The 17,367-nt window shown below is 37.0% G+C and overlaps 2 protein-coding genes across 7 annotated transcripts; one reads left to right on the forward strand and one right to left on the reverse strand.

Moving 5' to 3' along the window:
• Nucleotides 1-5,714: 5,714 nt before the first annotated feature.
• Nucleotides 5,715-9,740, forward strand: LOC112775744 (uncharacterized). 6 transcript variants are annotated; one of them, XM_025819573.3, is made up of 4 exons: nucleotides 5,715-6,446; nucleotides 8,266-8,433; nucleotides 8,817-9,010; nucleotides 9,358-9,740. In XM_025819573.3, the coding sequence occupies exons 1-4, from the start codon at nucleotides 5,907-5,909 to the stop codon at nucleotides 9,398-9,400; spliced, it is 945 nt and encodes a 314-aa protein (XP_025675358.1). In that variant the 5' UTR covers nucleotides 5,715-5,906; the 3' UTR covers nucleotides 9,401-9,740. The 6 variants fall into 6 exon arrangements, with proteins under 6 accessions (XP_025675358.1, XP_025675359.1, XP_072084851.1 ...); XM_025819574.3 differs by having other exon boundaries at nucleotides 5,749-6,446; nucleotides 8,820-9,010; XM_072228750.1 differs by having other exon boundaries at nucleotides 5,749-6,446; nucleotides 8,820-9,010; nucleotides 9,363-9,740.
• On the reverse strand, nucleotides 9,698-16,663 carry LOC112775743 (GDP-Man:Man(3)GlcNAc(2)-PP-Dol alpha-1,2-mannosyltransferase). The gene is made up of 7 exons (XM_025819570.3): nucleotides 15,265-16,663; nucleotides 14,418-14,704; nucleotides 13,671-13,857; nucleotides 12,185-12,253; nucleotides 11,884-12,077; nucleotides 10,315-10,424; nucleotides 9,698-10,208 (listed from the first exon to the last, which is right to left on the reverse strand). Exons 1-7 carry the CDS (start codon nucleotides 15,562-15,564, stop codon nucleotides 9,964-9,966), a joined length of 1,392 nt encoding a protein of 463 aa, XP_025675355.1. The 5' UTR covers nucleotides 15,565-16,663; the 3' UTR covers nucleotides 9,698-9,963.
• Between the last annotated feature and the right edge of the window lie 704 nt (nucleotides 16,664-17,367).

A 17,367-nucleotide genomic window follows, 5' to 3' on the forward strand; every position in this document is an offset into this window, starting at 1 on the left:
TACCTGGAAATGGAGCTTTTTGGTGTATATACAAGTGGATGGACGTTCATCCATGCAATACGCACCCTGCGTGTTTGACACGTGGCAGACGCTGGTTGGATATCTTTGCAACACAGAACCTGTGAGGTAAGTCCTCTGCCTATAAAAATCGAAGCTCGTTACTATTTTACTGCATTGCAAGAGAGGTGTTTTTCTCTGCTATTGGTGTCATGGAGGGGCACTGCAAATATAGTGGTTTACCATAATGATGAGGTTATACGTAATACATATGAGGGCGAGCTTCGCTTGTGAGAGTACATTTTTGTTAGTGGTTTCGTGCACTACAACGTTTGTGAAACTACAGTATGGGTTCTGTCAGAGCATAGAGATTGATATTTTAAAGAGGAGAGCAACATTCTCTACCAAAGTTCGGTTGTAGTATTTGGTGGCCTGGTACAGTTTGAGGTTATGCCAATCGTTGACGAAACAAGTATTCAGCGGATGTTTTATATTCACCAGCAAACTCAGGTGCAACATCCATGGATTGAGTTGTATGTTGAGTTTGAACATATAAATGCAGATGAGGTTCAACATAACCCAAACGTGCAAGATGACAGAACTGAAATATACGAAGGAATGGACAATGATAGCGACGAGGAGTTCGAAGCTACTTATGAAGCCGGTGACGAGGACGAGGACGACGATGGGGAAGGTGAGACAGTCGCGGAAACCATAGTTGTTCCACCTGCAGTTAGTCAAATAATGGACGTTCCACCTTTTATGTGTAGCTTGAATCTTGACGCCATGCATGCACCGAAGTTTCCCGAATACGCAAACATAGGCATGTGAGCAGTGGGTAGTATGTTTCCTTAATTTTGTTTTGACAGATCAATTAGCGACAATTTATTATTGTTATAGGTGTTGCTAACCCCGAGGACGGGGGAGTTCCGGATCAGAATGGAGTACGGTTCTAGAAAATCAGTCATTGTGGCAATTCAAAGTTACACTATCTCCAGAGGAGTAGATTACATTGTTTACAAATCTGAGCCACAGACGTTCTATGCACAATGCAAGACTTATGGACGTGGGTGCGACTGGCTTATTCATAGGTTGTACTGATGACCAACTCCCTGTCCCTCTACTGGACCTGACCCACCTGCGACTGCCAGAGCTGAAGGACCAGGGATATACTCGTCAACAACCTCCTGTTGTGTCAGCGTATTCAAGTCAAGATCGCTCGGAGGATCTGTTGGCACATTCATACGACCTGCATCGATCTCAAGATGCGGATCGATGCAACCACTCTCTCGACTATCAAGTGTGGGGGTATGATGGCTTTGACGATCCGATCCGTCCACTGATGCCCGGTGTGACTGCGGCGACTGCTGAGGTGGCGTTGCATCAAATATATCCTCAAGAGGATCACCACCATCAAGAAAATGACGGATGATCATATCATCCGTATACTGCTTAACCTGTGGTGATAATGCCGAAAAGTCTGCATACTCAAATCCCAGATGGACATGCTCATTGTGAGGCTGACTGTGATGGCTGTGGTGGCTGTGATAGGTGTCATAGCTGTGATGGCTGGGCTGTGGTCGCTGAGGCATTGGCCGGCGATGATAAGGAAATGGCTGAAACACTGCATATGGCTGTTGGGGTGGCTGCTGAGGAATGAACTCTGGAAATCTCAAGTACATCCAGAATGAATCAATGTACCAACGACGGTAATCGCAGACGGGCTAAAGTTGGCGATTGGTTGTGAATTCCTATCTCGCAAAAAATTGTTGCGGTGGTTCCCCTATTGCTGAATCCAATCATGGAGTATGATGCTCTAATCATGGTAGTGTATTCCCCGAAGAGTGTAACAATGCTGGTCAAGAGGGATGTCTTGTGCCGGCAGAGGGGGGAACTGTGCATACCCGTATTGGCAGACCACTCGGTCCATAGGATGACATTCAACACACTCGAACGAAACCAACGGCCCTATCATGTCACACACATGAAGGTGGTGCTGTAACTCGGCCGAGACGATGATGCCGAGATATGGCTGAAACATAAACTGCAAAATGTTGCACAAGCTAAGTTAGATTATTCATATCGTAAATTATTTTCAATAAATTAATACCGATACTGACCTCTTCCATGTAGTCTATGTCGTGCCTAATAGACACCGCTCTCCTCGACATCCACGCATTGGTTCATGGATGATGACTCCACCTGCAATACACAACATTATAGCAGAGTTCAAATTACGTCTTGCCAGTAAAACATAAATAAAATACAAGACAAACTCCAATAAACTATATACTGTTACAGTATTACCTGCGTGCAACTGGTATCTCAGCAGTGCAAGCTGGTGTCTCGGAATGGGCGCAAGAAAGGGCATTCGCTTCAACACCCAAACAAGCAACAAATCAAGCGAACCGTCTATCTCCTTGCAATCGTACCGCGATGCACGGCATAATGTCCTGTAAAGATGTGTAAGAGTTGCTGACCCCCAACTGTAAGTGTCAATCTGCTCAAAATTTTGGAGCAGTGGTAGGTACTTTGTGTGGGCATATCAGTCGACTTATATGTGAAGAGGGTGGTTCCCAATAGACAGAAGATGTAACATCTAACGTATCGCTGAACAGACTCCCAAGTGTCTAAAGGCTATGTCTCTGATATGGCGAACCCAGGACAACTTTATGTAACTTTTAGATGAACTACTCAGGACGGGTTCGCTGCCAAAAATCGCCATGTTCTGGTTGACCAAGAAGTCCTGACTGCTATCAGTCTAACCGGTCACAAACTCTCCATCAATCGGTAGGCCAAATATGTGTAATACGTCCTCCAATGTCACTGTAACCTCACCGATTGGCAATACGAAGGAATGAGTCTTTAGCATCCACCTTTCCACAAGAGCAGATAGCAAGCGGGAATGCCCTCTTATCTGTCTCACTCTCGATACATGGTAGAATCCCGTTGTTCGTAAAGCATGCTTGATTGCCGGGTGCCACTATTCCGGCAGATCTAGCTTACGGGGCAGAATATTCCTATTAGCCTGAATACAGGACAATCGAAATACAAATTATAAATTATTAAAAATTAAAAAAATACATATTACAACTAAATAAAAATAACATTACAACATAAAATAATAATATAAAATTCAAAAAATATCTTAATATTATTAATCACAAAATTAATATAATTATTTTATTTTTGAAATATCACAAAATATTATTAATTATATTACACATTCATATTAATAGAAATAATAAACTTATATAATTAGGATGTCCCAAATAGTTAATAATATGATCTTTCGGAGACATATAATCACGTACCATTTTAGATATACTAAAATCACTTTCAGTTAAAACCAACTTACTCACTCACTTTCCAAACCTAACCCTAAACCCTTGTACTCAACTCTCTCCAAACTCTCCAAAATCCTTGCACTCAACCCTTGTATAACTCATGCACCAACCCTCACTAACTCTCCAAAACCCTTTACCTCCAACACTCACTTCACACACAACTAAACCCCAACCCTCACTCAAACACAACGAAACACCACCTCCTAACCCTCACTCACACACCACCAAAACCTCAGCATTCTTTTATACACCCCTAAACTCACCAACCCTTCACCAATCCTCGCACCCATTTACTCCTCCCACTTCCTGTTGCATGGGTTGTCCCCTGCATGGAGACGCCTCGGGAAGCAGCAGTCAACACGCAACCTGCGTGCTGCTGGGGAACAACCACGTGGAATCATGCACCCTGCGTATTGCTGCGATGCTGTCACGTGTCGAATTCCTGCTGAGAATCTCTGCTAAAGTTGTCTCAGAAATCTGCGTGGAATCTCGGTAAAAGTAACATGCAGAGTGCGTATTGAACGATTGCTTGACACGTGGCGAATGTTGGTGCGTGGTAGAAGTTAGGTCAATTAAGAAATTATAATATAATAGAACAGTGTTGTGAGTATAGCCCTTAACCAGCTAAGATCCGCCTCACCAATTTAGAAGAGTGTCACAAAAATTTAGAATAGAAAAAATACTGGGAGTATGAATCCCAGGTCGTCTCCCAACGAGTTGCAAGGAAGGGTGCTATTTTATTAATTAGGAATTTTTCCGAGAGTTTGAGAGTTGAATAATGAGCAATTAAATAATTGTAACTTAAAGCAATAAAACTAAGAATGATTATTGATATTCTAAATAAAAAACCCTGACTGGGGGAATGATTAATTGGAAGTTCTATCCTTGTTGGGATCTTTTAAGTGTAGTATTAAAAAGGTTGTTGTTTTCACTTAGTTAACCCTTACTAAATAAAGGAAAGTCAAGTAATTGAACTAACTCTTATTCGCAAATCCTAGTCCTCTCCCATGGGAAGGTCTAGCGTTAGTAAATATAGAACTAGCCAACAACTTCCAGTTTAATCAACACCTAAGCCTTCCAACTCAAGTGTCTCTTCCTAATCAACCCCCATGTCAAGTATGGAATCTACTCCATTGACATGAATATAACGCTCATAAAAATATAAGAAGACATGATGAATTAAATAAAAATAAGGATTTAAAATTAATTAGAAATAAAAGTAATTCTCTGCATTAACAATCCATGAAAATAATCCAATTACTACTTTAAATAAGAATTAAGAATATGGAATAAATAAATAAAAGAGTAAGTAAAGAGACAAACTAGAATAATGTCTTCAACGGAGATAATGACTTTTTCAATATCCTAAAAGCAAAAGCAATAAATTAGGAATGTAAAGAGAACCTAGAAGAAGAGTAATCCTCTCTAGATTCATATCTAAAAAACCTAAAACTATCCTAATGAGAATATGTGAAAAGTTGTGTCGTATGCGTTTTCTTGGGTCTCTGCATGTTCCCTGGCTTTATTCTGTGTTTCTGGGCCGAAAATTGGGTCAAAACGCGGCCCGAAATCGCCCCCAGCGTTTTTTGTTAAGTTTGCAGATCGCGCAGTTCACGCGTACGCGTCGTCCACGCGTTCACGTCATTCAGCGATTTTTTCTTGTCACGCGAGCGCGTCATCCACGCGTTCGCGTCATTCGTGCAGACTCCAATCCACGCGTACGCGTCAGGCACGCGCACGCGTCGCTGCAATTTTCTCCATTCCGCGCGTTCGCGTGAGCCACGCGCGCGCATCGGTGTTCGCTGGTCATCTCTTTAATTTCTTGTGTTCCTTCCATTTTTGCAAGCTTCCTCTCCATTCTCTAAGACATTCCTGCCCTATAAAGCCTGAAACACTTAATACACGGATCACGGCATCGAATGGTATAAAGGAGAATTAAAATATACTAATTAAAGATCTTTAGGAAGCAAGTTTTCAATCATAAAACAATACTAGGAAGTGATTGTAAAATCATGCAAATCACATGAATAAGTAGGTAAATGCTTGATGAAACCACTCAATTAAATACAAGATAAACCATAAAATAGTAGTTTATCAAATGTCTACTGTGAATTTTTGCTAAAGATGCTTCAAATCTCTATTAAAGGTAACACGCAGGTTGCGTGTTGTAATACATTTCTGACGCATCTACATTTGTGTAAAACACCCCAAACACCAATATTTAACAAAAACACTTTTCTTTTTCCATATCTAAAATAATTTCTATAAAATTTTTATGAATAATAATTTTTAATATGTACACGTGTTAACTTATAAAAAAAAAAAAAGACACAAATGCTTTAAGAGGATTCACAAGAACTTTAAGAAATTAAGAATTCACTAAAAACAATTCAACTCTATTTTCATTGTGGAAAGCTAAGAGGAATGAGATAATCAGTATTAAAGAATAAAGACGAAAAAAGAAAGGAAAAAACAAAAACACATTGGAAAAACACTTCCTAGTATTATGGTGACCTGGTGAGGCATTGGTAGCACAGAAACACAACCACACAAAGAAGAACAATGCGCGCCTCGCCATCGTCACACTCTTCTTCTTTCCTTTTCTCTCAACCACCTTCCTCTTCCTCTTCGACAACACCACCACCACACTCTCTCTCATTCTTTCACCTTTTTCCCTTCCATTTCAAAAATCTCTCCACTCCCAAACCACGCTCCCTCAACAACCACCCTCACTTCTTCTCATGCTCCGCTTCCAAATTCTCTTTGGATGTCGATCATGAAGACGAAGATGAAGATAATGATGTTGCTTCTTCTTCTGGTGATTTATTTCTGACTGATGATTATGATGATGATGATGATGATGGTGAAGATGATGATGATGGTGAAGTATCAGAAGAGTATTTGGCAGAGGATGGTGTGTACATAGAGGTGGTGAAGCTTGGCGAGAACTCACGAAGAATCGAATCCAGAATCTCCGTCAATGCTTCGCTTGATGCCGTTTGGAGCATCTTGACGGATTATGAGAGGTTGGCTGATTTCATTCCTGGCCTTGCCGTTAGCCAATTGCTCGAAAAGGGTGAAAATTATGCTCGTCTCTTGCAGGTTCCTCTCTCTAATTCTTGATTTTCTCCAAATAGGGTATTTCTTTTTCAATTCTTTCGTAGAAATTATTAGTTGTTTGGTCTTCTTTGCAGCATGTTAATTATTAGTTGAGTCAATCACATGGTCCTAGAGTATCGATAATTATTTGGTTCCACTTGACAAATCCATTCAATTTTTCAGCGAACCAAATATTTTCAGGGTCAAAATAGTGGTGGTTGACTTACCATGCCTAGAATGAGACATCATCAATACTACTTTATCAGTGAGCTCATCTTTCGGGAGTTATATTGGTAGTTTTCTTAGTTTGCTGAAATGTGCTGGGTTTGGTTTGGGCTTACTCCCATTTATGTATGAATTCCATTCTTTATTAATGAGGGGATGATATAGTAAGAAGATTGAACTTACCTTATTAGATATTATTTTATTTTGAGTTTAGTCCTGAGAAATTTTGCTGAAGTTTGCTTCCATTGGACATGTCAAGTCCCACGGAAGCAAGGCTGCTTTTGTTTTTGAGAACAGTGTAAGATAAGACACTAAGAATAAGAAAAGGATAAAGACACAAAATTTTGTGTTTTTGTATTGTGTTTGGTGATAAACTAGAACAAATTATAAAAATCTAATTTATTCTCATTTTTTTTTCATTCAAAAAATTTGAGAAGAAAAATATAATAATAAAAAATATAATTATGAAAAATTAACAAGAATAATGAAAGAAAAAATGAAAAATAAGTTATGTCCCTTATTAGTGTTTTCGTGTCCTAATGTCTTTAGACATATTGTCTCTGTCCATGTCTCCTCTCTCAAACACGATTGTGTGTTTCTGAGTCCCTGTCTTAGTGTCCTGTCTCTGTAAACAAACGCAGCGCAAATGTCAAGGACCTCTTTGGTATTTTTCATTCTTTAAGGATGAATTTGTCCAACACAAAATTTCTCGGGAATTAAGTTGTCATTTTACTCTTTTATTTTTTTGTACTGGACAGGGTTGATGAGAAAATGGGTAACAAGATTAAAAGAACAGAAAAGTTTATTTTCCCTTTTTTTCCTGGAATAAGATACTGTAAGGTGAGGATAACTATAAAATGAGAAAGTAATGATTAATTATTCTTGGATCATTTTTGTTGGATCCCATACACAATTTAATTTACTGATTATAGGGTGGTTAGTACTTCACTTTTTCACTTTACAACTACCCTTACTTTACAGGATGAAAACCTTACTTCACTATTTGATGGTTTAGTTGGAAACAGGCATGAGCTTGAAAAGAGTGTTTATATTAGTGACTAAGATTCATACAACTGTTGCAAGTGATTGGGATTGATTAGAATTGATTAGAATTTAAAAGCCTGTTTTGATTATCTTTCCACAATGCTGCATAACAAACAGATAAATACCATACCAAAGTAAGAATTATTTCTTGCATATTGAAAATTTCTCTCTTTATAATGAACCTTCTGGTCTAGAGGCTTAAACAAAAGGCGCATTAGGTTAGAAGCTCTCAGAACTCAAGGATTATGGCCTCTTGGCCCGCTCAATCAATATGGTTGCAATTTGATCCTTCATTTCTTAACCCATGCTCCTAATATCAAAAAGTGTGCCCTTGAGGTGAAAGCTTTGTCTGGACCAGGGTTCTTGCCTAGAATAATACAAATTATTCAGATTCAGAAACATATAATAGACTAAGTTTCACCCATTACAAATTCAATGCCACAATATTTTTTGTTTTCCTATGACCTAAATTGTACACTGATGTCTTTTAGAGATTTTTACTTGTTTGTCTCTAATAATGTTAATTATTGTTCAATGTTCATAATATGCACAGATTGGACAGCAGAACTTGGCATTTGGAATTAAGTTTAATGCTAAAGTAGTTGTAGATTGTTATGAGAAAGAGCTGGAGACTCTTGTGTCTGGTATTAAGCGTGACATTGAATTCAAGATTATAGAAGGAGATTTTCAAGTCTTTGAAGGAAAATGGTCTATTTTGCAGGTATCAAACTTTTTCCTGTGCTGCTGTTGTGATAATTCTTCGAGATCCAGCATAAATATCATATGCATTTTGCATAAATCATAGTTTGAGGCACTCTGTGACATAAGTAGCCTCATTAAGAATTCTGAGATTTCATTAAGTTCATTGGTTTTCTTCTGAAACATTTTGATCAAATCTTGGAATGAATGGGAAAAGGAAGTGAAGTCTATAAATTTTGGAACCATATAGTAATCTGGGATGAGGTATAAAAATGAGTTCAATTTTGACATTGATAGTGTGTAGAAGTGCAATTCATTAATTATCTCTGTTTTGTTAGTTAAAATGTCAATGCAAATTATTTAGGCAATACAGTGCTAAGTATTTAAGCTATGATGGCTTTGCAGCAGTTCAACAATGGAAGTTGTGAAGATTCTCAGGTCCAAGTTAACACCACACTCTCATATATCGTTGATATTAGGCCGAAGCTATGGTTGCCCGTGCATCTCATAGAGGGTAGACTTTGCAATGAGATAAAGAGGAATCTTGTAGCAGTTAGGGACGAATCTCATAAGGCTATTGACAGTACTATACATGCATGGTAATTCGAATTAAGTTGCTGTAATTTACATGAATCATATAAAGAAAAAAAATGGGGAAAAATTGAGACAACAATAGTTTATTCATTAATTCTCTTCTCACTTTTGGAGAGGTGCAAGCTTGGGTAGTTTGAAACTCTTTCTAGTTTCTATATGTTAGACCTTTTCCGATCACTGGATTGAAAAAGAAAAAAAAGACTAATTTTTTAATTAACAGATCTTCAAGCTGGGCCCTATATCTCATCGATCAAGCTTATATAATGCTATGACCCAGATAATAGAGCTTATATAATGCAACCCCCATGCTTAACTTGTTTTCTTTAAGCTGAAAATTGGTGGGTTCATGCAGTGCAGTCAGGAACCTTAAGCTGAGGGGCTGGTGTGATCTTTAAGATCAACTCTACATTGTTTTATGGTTACATGCATAATTCGCAGTCTTGACTCTTGACCTCATCCTCTTTTGCATTCCAAGGAACTTGAAGGAAGAGCTTCTTGGATGGGTAAGGCGCAGGAAGAGCTTCATGGTTAAAACCAGCAATACAATGCTTATTTTCAATATGAAAAATATTAGGAACCAGCACTTTTTATATTAGTCAAGAATTTGGATCATTCCCATTATGTATATATATATCTGTCGTCCTCATTTGAGACTAAGTAGAACAAGCCATATGTAGCCACGTTCACATTAATGGCAGAACGCATCAATTTGATTCAAGATCAATTATATTACAATCCAGCTTTCAACTGTCTACTGTACAAGTAAAAGAAAGCCACCGATTTGTACTTCGGTATAACTGTTACATCTTTTTAAAGAGTAATGAAAACAAAAATGTTCTGCAACAAAATTACTGTTTTTGGAACAAAGTTCCATATAATCCTATAACAATCTGCAGAGGACAGTCTAGGAACTCATCGCGTTAAGTTACAATCACTGACTTGTGGATAGACCAAACCATCATCTAGATCTATGAGAAAGTATAGGGCGTACAGCATCTTTGAAGTCATCATAAAACCTCTGTTCAGAAAACCTCGTCGCTCGTCTCCTCGCAGCCGCAGCCATTGTAAGTCTCTCTGTCTCTGGCATCCCTATAACTCTCAAAATGGCATCAGCATATTCCTCAACGGTGCAGGCAAGAAATCCTGTTTGTTCTCCATCTTCATCTAATACAATGTCCATTTTTGGTCCAGCAGAATTATGAGCTGACACACAAACATCACAAAAATAATTAATGTAAATGCACCCAACATAGAGGAAAATGAAATTTTTAAGTATTTACTTAAAGGTAAAATTTCATACAACACCCACCAATTGGGATGGCACCAGCAGCCATATATTCCACAACACTAATACCAAAATGCTCGTCTGTCATGGAATGGATGCCTGCAACAGCGGCACCTAGAAGTCCCACCAAATCTCTGCAGGTTATGGCAATAACAGCATTGAATATTAAGGTTCTACAAGCACAAACTAGAACAACCAATTAACTGTGTAAAAAGCAAGGTGATTACAATGATCATTTAATTTGATTGAGAAACATTTCGTAATTTATCTGAATCCCGAATATTAATTGAAGCCATTGAAGTTTTTCTCTCTTTTATCGCAATCAGCTAGTCTGAGTTATACGTGTATCATGACTAATAGACTGCTAGTTGAACTCCCATCAACTCCATGACCTAAGTAATGACTAGGAACCATGCAGCCTGCCAGACTCACTATTGATCTTTATAATCTTTGGTAGAATAGCTGTGACTTAGAGGAACCATAATAGGTTGTTCGAGCAAAGCAACAAGATGAATAGGTCAACATACCAATCATGACATTCCAGCAAATAGTTAACAATTTAACCTTGAGAAATAGCTCTACAATAACTGCATTTTATGCTATATATATCTTTGATAGATGATTCAAATCACATATGATCAACCGAATGTCTAGGGACTAGGGTATACAGGGACTAGGGTATATGTTCTACTTTTACAAGAGCAAGGTGCAGCACGTTCAAGTTGAGAAGCAAGAGTATGGTATACTATACTAGTTCCGTAATTCAAACTGACATGGAGTTTAAATCTTGTCTCATTAGATTCAATCTAAGGGGGAAAATAATTTTCTCCGAAATTGTGAAATACGCTTAAAACCAGTGAGACTGAGAATAACTCATTATTTTCTTATTCCAACCAACATATCAGAATATTTGCACCAATTATCCAATCGGGGGTTAAAAAGCATTCATGTATCTGTGAATAGTTGTATTAGTACATTAAGGATTTCTCCATTTCTCTTCAAAATTATTTACAGATACACTTAGGATTCTTTTTTCCTTTAGAAATAAAAAATATTTATGACAACCCTATTCTCTAACTCCCCAAGATAACTAATGACAATACAGCAATCACATTGAAAGACCATCTAAATTAAATTTAAATAATGATGAACAAACAATGCTGTCTTTATAGATATATAGAATAACTGACGAACATTTCTTTTTTTTATTATTATTATATATATTTTATATACAAGAGAACAAACATTTAAACGAATAATAAATGGCAAAACAACATCCACTGAAAATACTTCCCCACATAATTAAATGCCAGCAAGTTGAAAATCTTTTATGTTTCATTGGAGTTCTTTAACATGGTATAATTTTGACTGCCAAAGTACCATGATTAGCGAAGACCAAATGATAAATTTCTGAATAGCACTCTAAAGCCAAACTGAAAGAATTCATCTGCTCCAAACAGAGGAATTAGAAGTATGCCTTGTTCAGAACATTTTTACAGAAGTTTTACTCTTCAGAGAAAGCACTTCTTAGGAGCTTTAGGTAAAACTGGAGAAGTAACAAGAAAAACTTAATGCAAATCCAGTGTTACTGACCTATAAGTTACATTCTTGTGAAATTCCACTTGCTCATTCACATTTAGCTCAATTGCCTTGTCTTTCAACATTTGAAGTCTTTCCTCGTCTGATTTATTTCTACAGCTACCCACGAACTGTAGCCTAGGTTTAGGCAAGCTAGAATCTAATCTCTTAACAGCAACTGAAAAAGCCTCAAGTTGGAGACCGTGCGCCTACAATGAAAAGAAACATGTGAACTGGGTGTAATCAACAAAGGCCTAATGAAAATACCAAAAATGGTTGTACCTCCTGTTCACAAAACTGATAGGAGTATGCCCACCTTCTCTGGTCGAAATTGTGCAACCGATATTATCACGGGAATTTCAGCTGGTCTTTTCAATGGAAGAACCTGCCATATTGCTCATCTGTTAGAATCCATCAGTGATTAGATTACCACAGTAGGCAAAGCTCATGTGTAATGTGTATAGGTATAATATGTTAATAGAGGGAGGGAAAATGTAAGAAATTTAAAGAAAATAGCAGAAAAATCATTGTATTATTAAGGGAGTTCTGGAACCATGTATTCCAGGAACCCTTGAATCATCCATTTATACTTGGGAATGCTGAGCGCTCCTCTATCTCGAGACTCACCAAATGACTGAACCATTTCTCCTTTCCCTCCAAATCCCATTTTTTTCCTTCTAGCCATCCTCACTAATTAATGAACCCTAAAACAAATAGATAGTTCTTTTGATTGTTATTGCTCTTAAATGGAGGATCTCATTCCCTCCATTTTGTATTATTATTCTCTCTGTCAAAAAGAAAAAAGGAAAAAGGAAAAGAATTAGGCCTGTCAACCAATTGATCCTAACCTGCTCTTATTCTTCCTAATATATAATTGTTGAATAACAGGTTCCCTAACTTAATACTGCATATTAATTCGTAAGATAAAGCTACTAAAATATTCCCTCCACCTCTCAAGAAAATTTTCTTTCAAACAACAAACAAAAGGCTCTAACTAGAAATGTTTGTACATTGCCTCATGTGACAGTTATGATTCAACTGGCTTAATAACAAGTTATGTGTAAGAGCTTGGAACCACAAATATTAGGGATAGGCAGTAACAACAGAATAATAAGAGAGTGTAGAAAGGAAATATAGAAATACGGAAGAGAGAGTAGAAGGAAGAGTATAAGAGAGATTGAAAAAGAAATAGAGGAGCTGTAGAGCTGGAAGATATCTCGATGATATTCTCCAGTCTCTAGTTTATTCATGGAAAAGCAAAATACTAAAAGGTAGAGAACAAGGTAGCAGTAGAGCCTAAATCCTTCCTCATCTTACTGATTCTTTTCAGTCCTCTTATATACATTTTTAATCCTCTCTCCTATAAGAGAATCCCTCACTCACTCTCTCCCCACTAACTTTCGCAGCTGTCCTATGTTTACATCAGCTGGTCCCACTCTATTTTCATTTTCAACTCTCTTTTCTTTCATTTTTCAATTGTAAATAAAAGGCAAACGAGCTATTTTACCACTCTCTTCTCTGACTAACTGAACTGCCTCTTTTCCGTCATTATTCTTCTTGTTTTCTTCACTTGGGTACTTAACAGTGCTTTTAGGAACTCAGTGCCATTCAATGGGGAGTACAGAGATTAAATTTAAGTTTAACAAAGGGAAACACAGGAGAAAAGAACAATGAGAACCTTCAATTATTGTAAAGCAACATGCAATACATGAGTTCCATTCCACCTAGCAAAAGCGACATGGGAGAGATGGACTTGTCTTTGTGGCAAAATATTTCAAGCTAATAAAGAACAAATTGCAAACCTGGAGCCCTGAAGTATCACACGGAGGGTAGACCCGCTTAATACAATCTGAAACTCCCCAAAGCTTTTCAATATGTGATTTGGTCCAAGACGAATTGACCATAGCTAGGTGTGTACAAGATCCTACAATCCCATACAACCAGCTGAAGAAGGTATAATAGATCATTTTGCACCGCGAAAGCCAAACACTACAAGAAAATTATTGTCGTATTCTTTAGATCAGGAATAGGTCAAATAAAGTGGTGCAAATTTATTATCATCAAAGATTAAAAATCAATAAAAAAAATCTGATAAATTACCATATAAGTAAATTTTCAGGGAAAGCATAAAAGATGGTCTAAATTTCTGAATCCTATAATCTGTTGAAAATTCTGTGTATTTTGTGCATATTAAAGAATAGATGCATGCATGAGTTGAAGAGAAAGGGAAAATGGGAAATATGACAAAGGAATCAGCCAGTAGAAAAAATTTCACCAGATGAAAACTTCAACTTCAACAATCATATGCCCAAATATTAAAATATCAGGAGAATAAAATGCAACTACTATTAGAGAATCTCCTATCTCATATCTCTTGGCCTCAATATAGTAAGATATGCTATATGTTCAAACTTCAGATTTATGAAATACTGAAAAACAGGATCAATATCATCACTTTTCAAGTGAAGCTAGAGAATGAGAAAAAATAAGACGTATAACTCAGACCAGAAGAGGAAAACAAATATGCAAATCAAAATAAAAAATCAAACCTTTTTGCAATTGAGGCATCATTATTATACATCAGGTGGCGCTGACTAACACGAGAAAGCATATCTGTACTGATAGTTGGGTAGTGTGTATAGCAAATAACTTTACATCCAAACAACCTTGCAAGTGGATAAGTAAATGCATATCCACTTGTGTCAAAATAATATAGAGGAGTGAACTTGCACAATGCTTCCCATGCAAGATACATAGAACCCAGACTTTGACCAATCATGGTAAAGTGTGGATACGTGGTTTCTTCAATCCACTTTCTCTTGTACAAATGAACCACCTGATAATTAAGGATAGACAAAATTTAGTAAGGTTTTTATCAAATCAATTAAACTATTGCAGAATAACTTCTAAAAACGTGATATTGGCCACTGTAAGTAACAACAGTCAGCAACTCAGCATATTAGCAAATAAGGTGAAATTTGTTTTGTACTGTTGGCATAATCCTGTCAGTTCTAGAACCACATGGATCTATGGTGACTCCGTAACTCAAAAGAGAATTCAGTTGTTACATTCATAAATCATAACACATCTACCACCTCAAAATTGAACCCAAGAAAAAAACCCTATTGTTTCTTTTCCACTACTCAATATACTGGTGTATTAATAGGCAAATGTGCCTATTATTCCACTTTTTTATCCGTTGAATGTAGGTAATAATATTAGTCAAGATGATATACACTTCAAATTTTTAGATTCAAATCCTAGAAAGTACAAAATGTATTTTTTTTTTTTTTGTATGAATATATATAAAACTGATGCTTGATATGAATGAAAAGGATGAAATTAAAAACCTTGAAAGGGTTCTATCAACAAACGAAAAAGGGGATCGTAGAGTACCTTTACAGGAGAGAGAAGCGTGACGCCGAAGCGGTCGACGGCACGAGCCGCCAAGCTCTGTGGCGTGGCATCGTGATCCCCGGTGTAGACAAGGCAGTCAAGGTCAGGGATCTCTTCTTGAATGGCTCTGACTGCGCACCACAGAACCCTCTCGCCGCCGCCGCCGTCGTTGGTGTACGGATGGAAGAACCCAACCGCCCTCTTCCTGCTCGTCCTGCCGCCCACCGCGCGGAGAATAAGTCCCAAAATGACCGCACAGAATGCAGCCACCACCGCAGGGACGATGAACCATATTCCCATCGTCGTCGAGTGAGTGTGACTCCGAAAACAACTAGAATCAGCCACAGTCGAACTGCTATTCTTTGTTGGCTATCGAAAGAGTAGCAGGGTGTTTGGATCCCTTCGAATTAAGTGAAACAAAAATAACTAAATTATTTTAGATAGAATTTAATTTAATTTTTCTTTAAATTAATTCCGATCTAAATAAGTTGGATTTAGATTTTAGAATTTTGTTTTATTGAAATTTTATTTAAATTTTAAATGTTTAAAATATTTATATAATTTAATTATTTCTTAATTCTTTTTTGTTCACATTCTCTCAAGTCCTCTCATGTTTTACATATACTCTCTTTTTTTTCATTATTTTTATTTTTTTTAAGTCACTTAATATAATATATATTTATTTTTTAAAATATTTACTATATAGATCTAAAAAAATTATGGGTTAAGTACGATTTTGGTCCTTAACGTAGAGTCCGAAAATTTATTTCGTCTCCAGCCTTTTTTCGCTACAAAATGATCCCAAAAGATTCAGTTTGTTTTAAAATTGTCCTTTTTACTAAATTTTAAATTTTTATTCCAAAAATACTACTAACTTAAAAAAATAAGGGAGAAGGGATTCAATTCACGCTGGTTCAGTTCAAGGAAGGAAAAAGGGGACAGAAGAGGGGGAAGGGAAGGTGGGAAAGGGAAGGAAAGGGCCACCACCGTTGCTCCTCGCCACCGCCGTTGCTCCTCTCCCCTTTGCGCTAACTCCAGAGCCACCGCGACCCTCTCCCCTCTTTCTCTCCTTCCCTGTCTCGGACCTACCGCGAGGCATCTACGGCCTTTGGTGACAAGGGCTGGGCGCTGCGGACAACTTGAGCTCACGGAGAACCTGTTCCACGCTTTTGATTCCATTAAAGAAGAAGATGATGCTTTTTCACTTTTATTTTTCTGTTTTTGTTTGTGATTTCTTTGAAGAAGAAGAAGAAGAAAAAGAAGAATGTTTTCTATTTTCTATTTTCATAATTCAGGTTATTGTTTTGCTTTCAATTTCTATTTTTGGTTTGATTCTGGATTAGTTTAGTTTGATGTTGATTTTTTGTTAGTGGAATTTAGGAAATGGTTATTGTTGTTGGTTTGATTCTGTTCTTGGTTTGATTCTGGATTGCTTCTGCTGCTGGTTTTGCTTTTGTTGTTGCTCTGATTTTATTATCCATTGTTGTTATTGGTGTTGTTCTTCTAGTTGTTGTTGTTTCATTGTTGTTGTTTCAGTGCTTCTACTTTTTACTTCTACTTTTTGCTTCTGCATTTTGTTTCTACTTGATTGAAGAGAGAAGGGCATTTTCGTCCGAACGACGATTTTTAAAAAAATTGAAACATTTGGGACTATTTTTGTTGCGAAAAAAAGACTGGAGAAGAAAAAAATTTTCAGCCCCTACCTTAGAGACCAAAATCATACTTAACCCAAAAATTATCTACACATATAAATATTATGTATTTAATTTAGATTAATGACATTAAGTATTTGCCAATCCGTCTGGATATTTCAACTGAAATTATGTCGAGCATGACACTAGTAAAAAATGGCATAATGTTGTTCCATTTTAATAATATAAATTAGTTGCTATAATTTAATGTTAATAACTTTTTTTTTTACTTAAATAAATTTTATAGAACCCAAATTTACTGGATTCCCCTAAAATGAGATTTGCAACGTGATTACCCTCTTCCTATTATTATATAAATCGTCCTAGACTGTGTAGGATTAAATAAAACGTAAACCATTTCAGTCTGGAATGATTAATGCATGATCTGTAAACCATTTCAGTCTGGAATGAT

The sequence above is a fragment of the Arachis hypogaea genome, chromosome 19 (assembly GCF_003086295.3).
Source record: "Arachis hypogaea cultivar Tifrunner chromosome 19, arahy.Tifrunner.gnm2.J5K5, whole genome shotgun sequence".
In the NCBI taxonomy this organism is placed as follows: domain Eukaryota; kingdom Viridiplantae; phylum Streptophyta; class Magnoliopsida; order Fabales; family Fabaceae; genus Arachis; species Arachis hypogaea.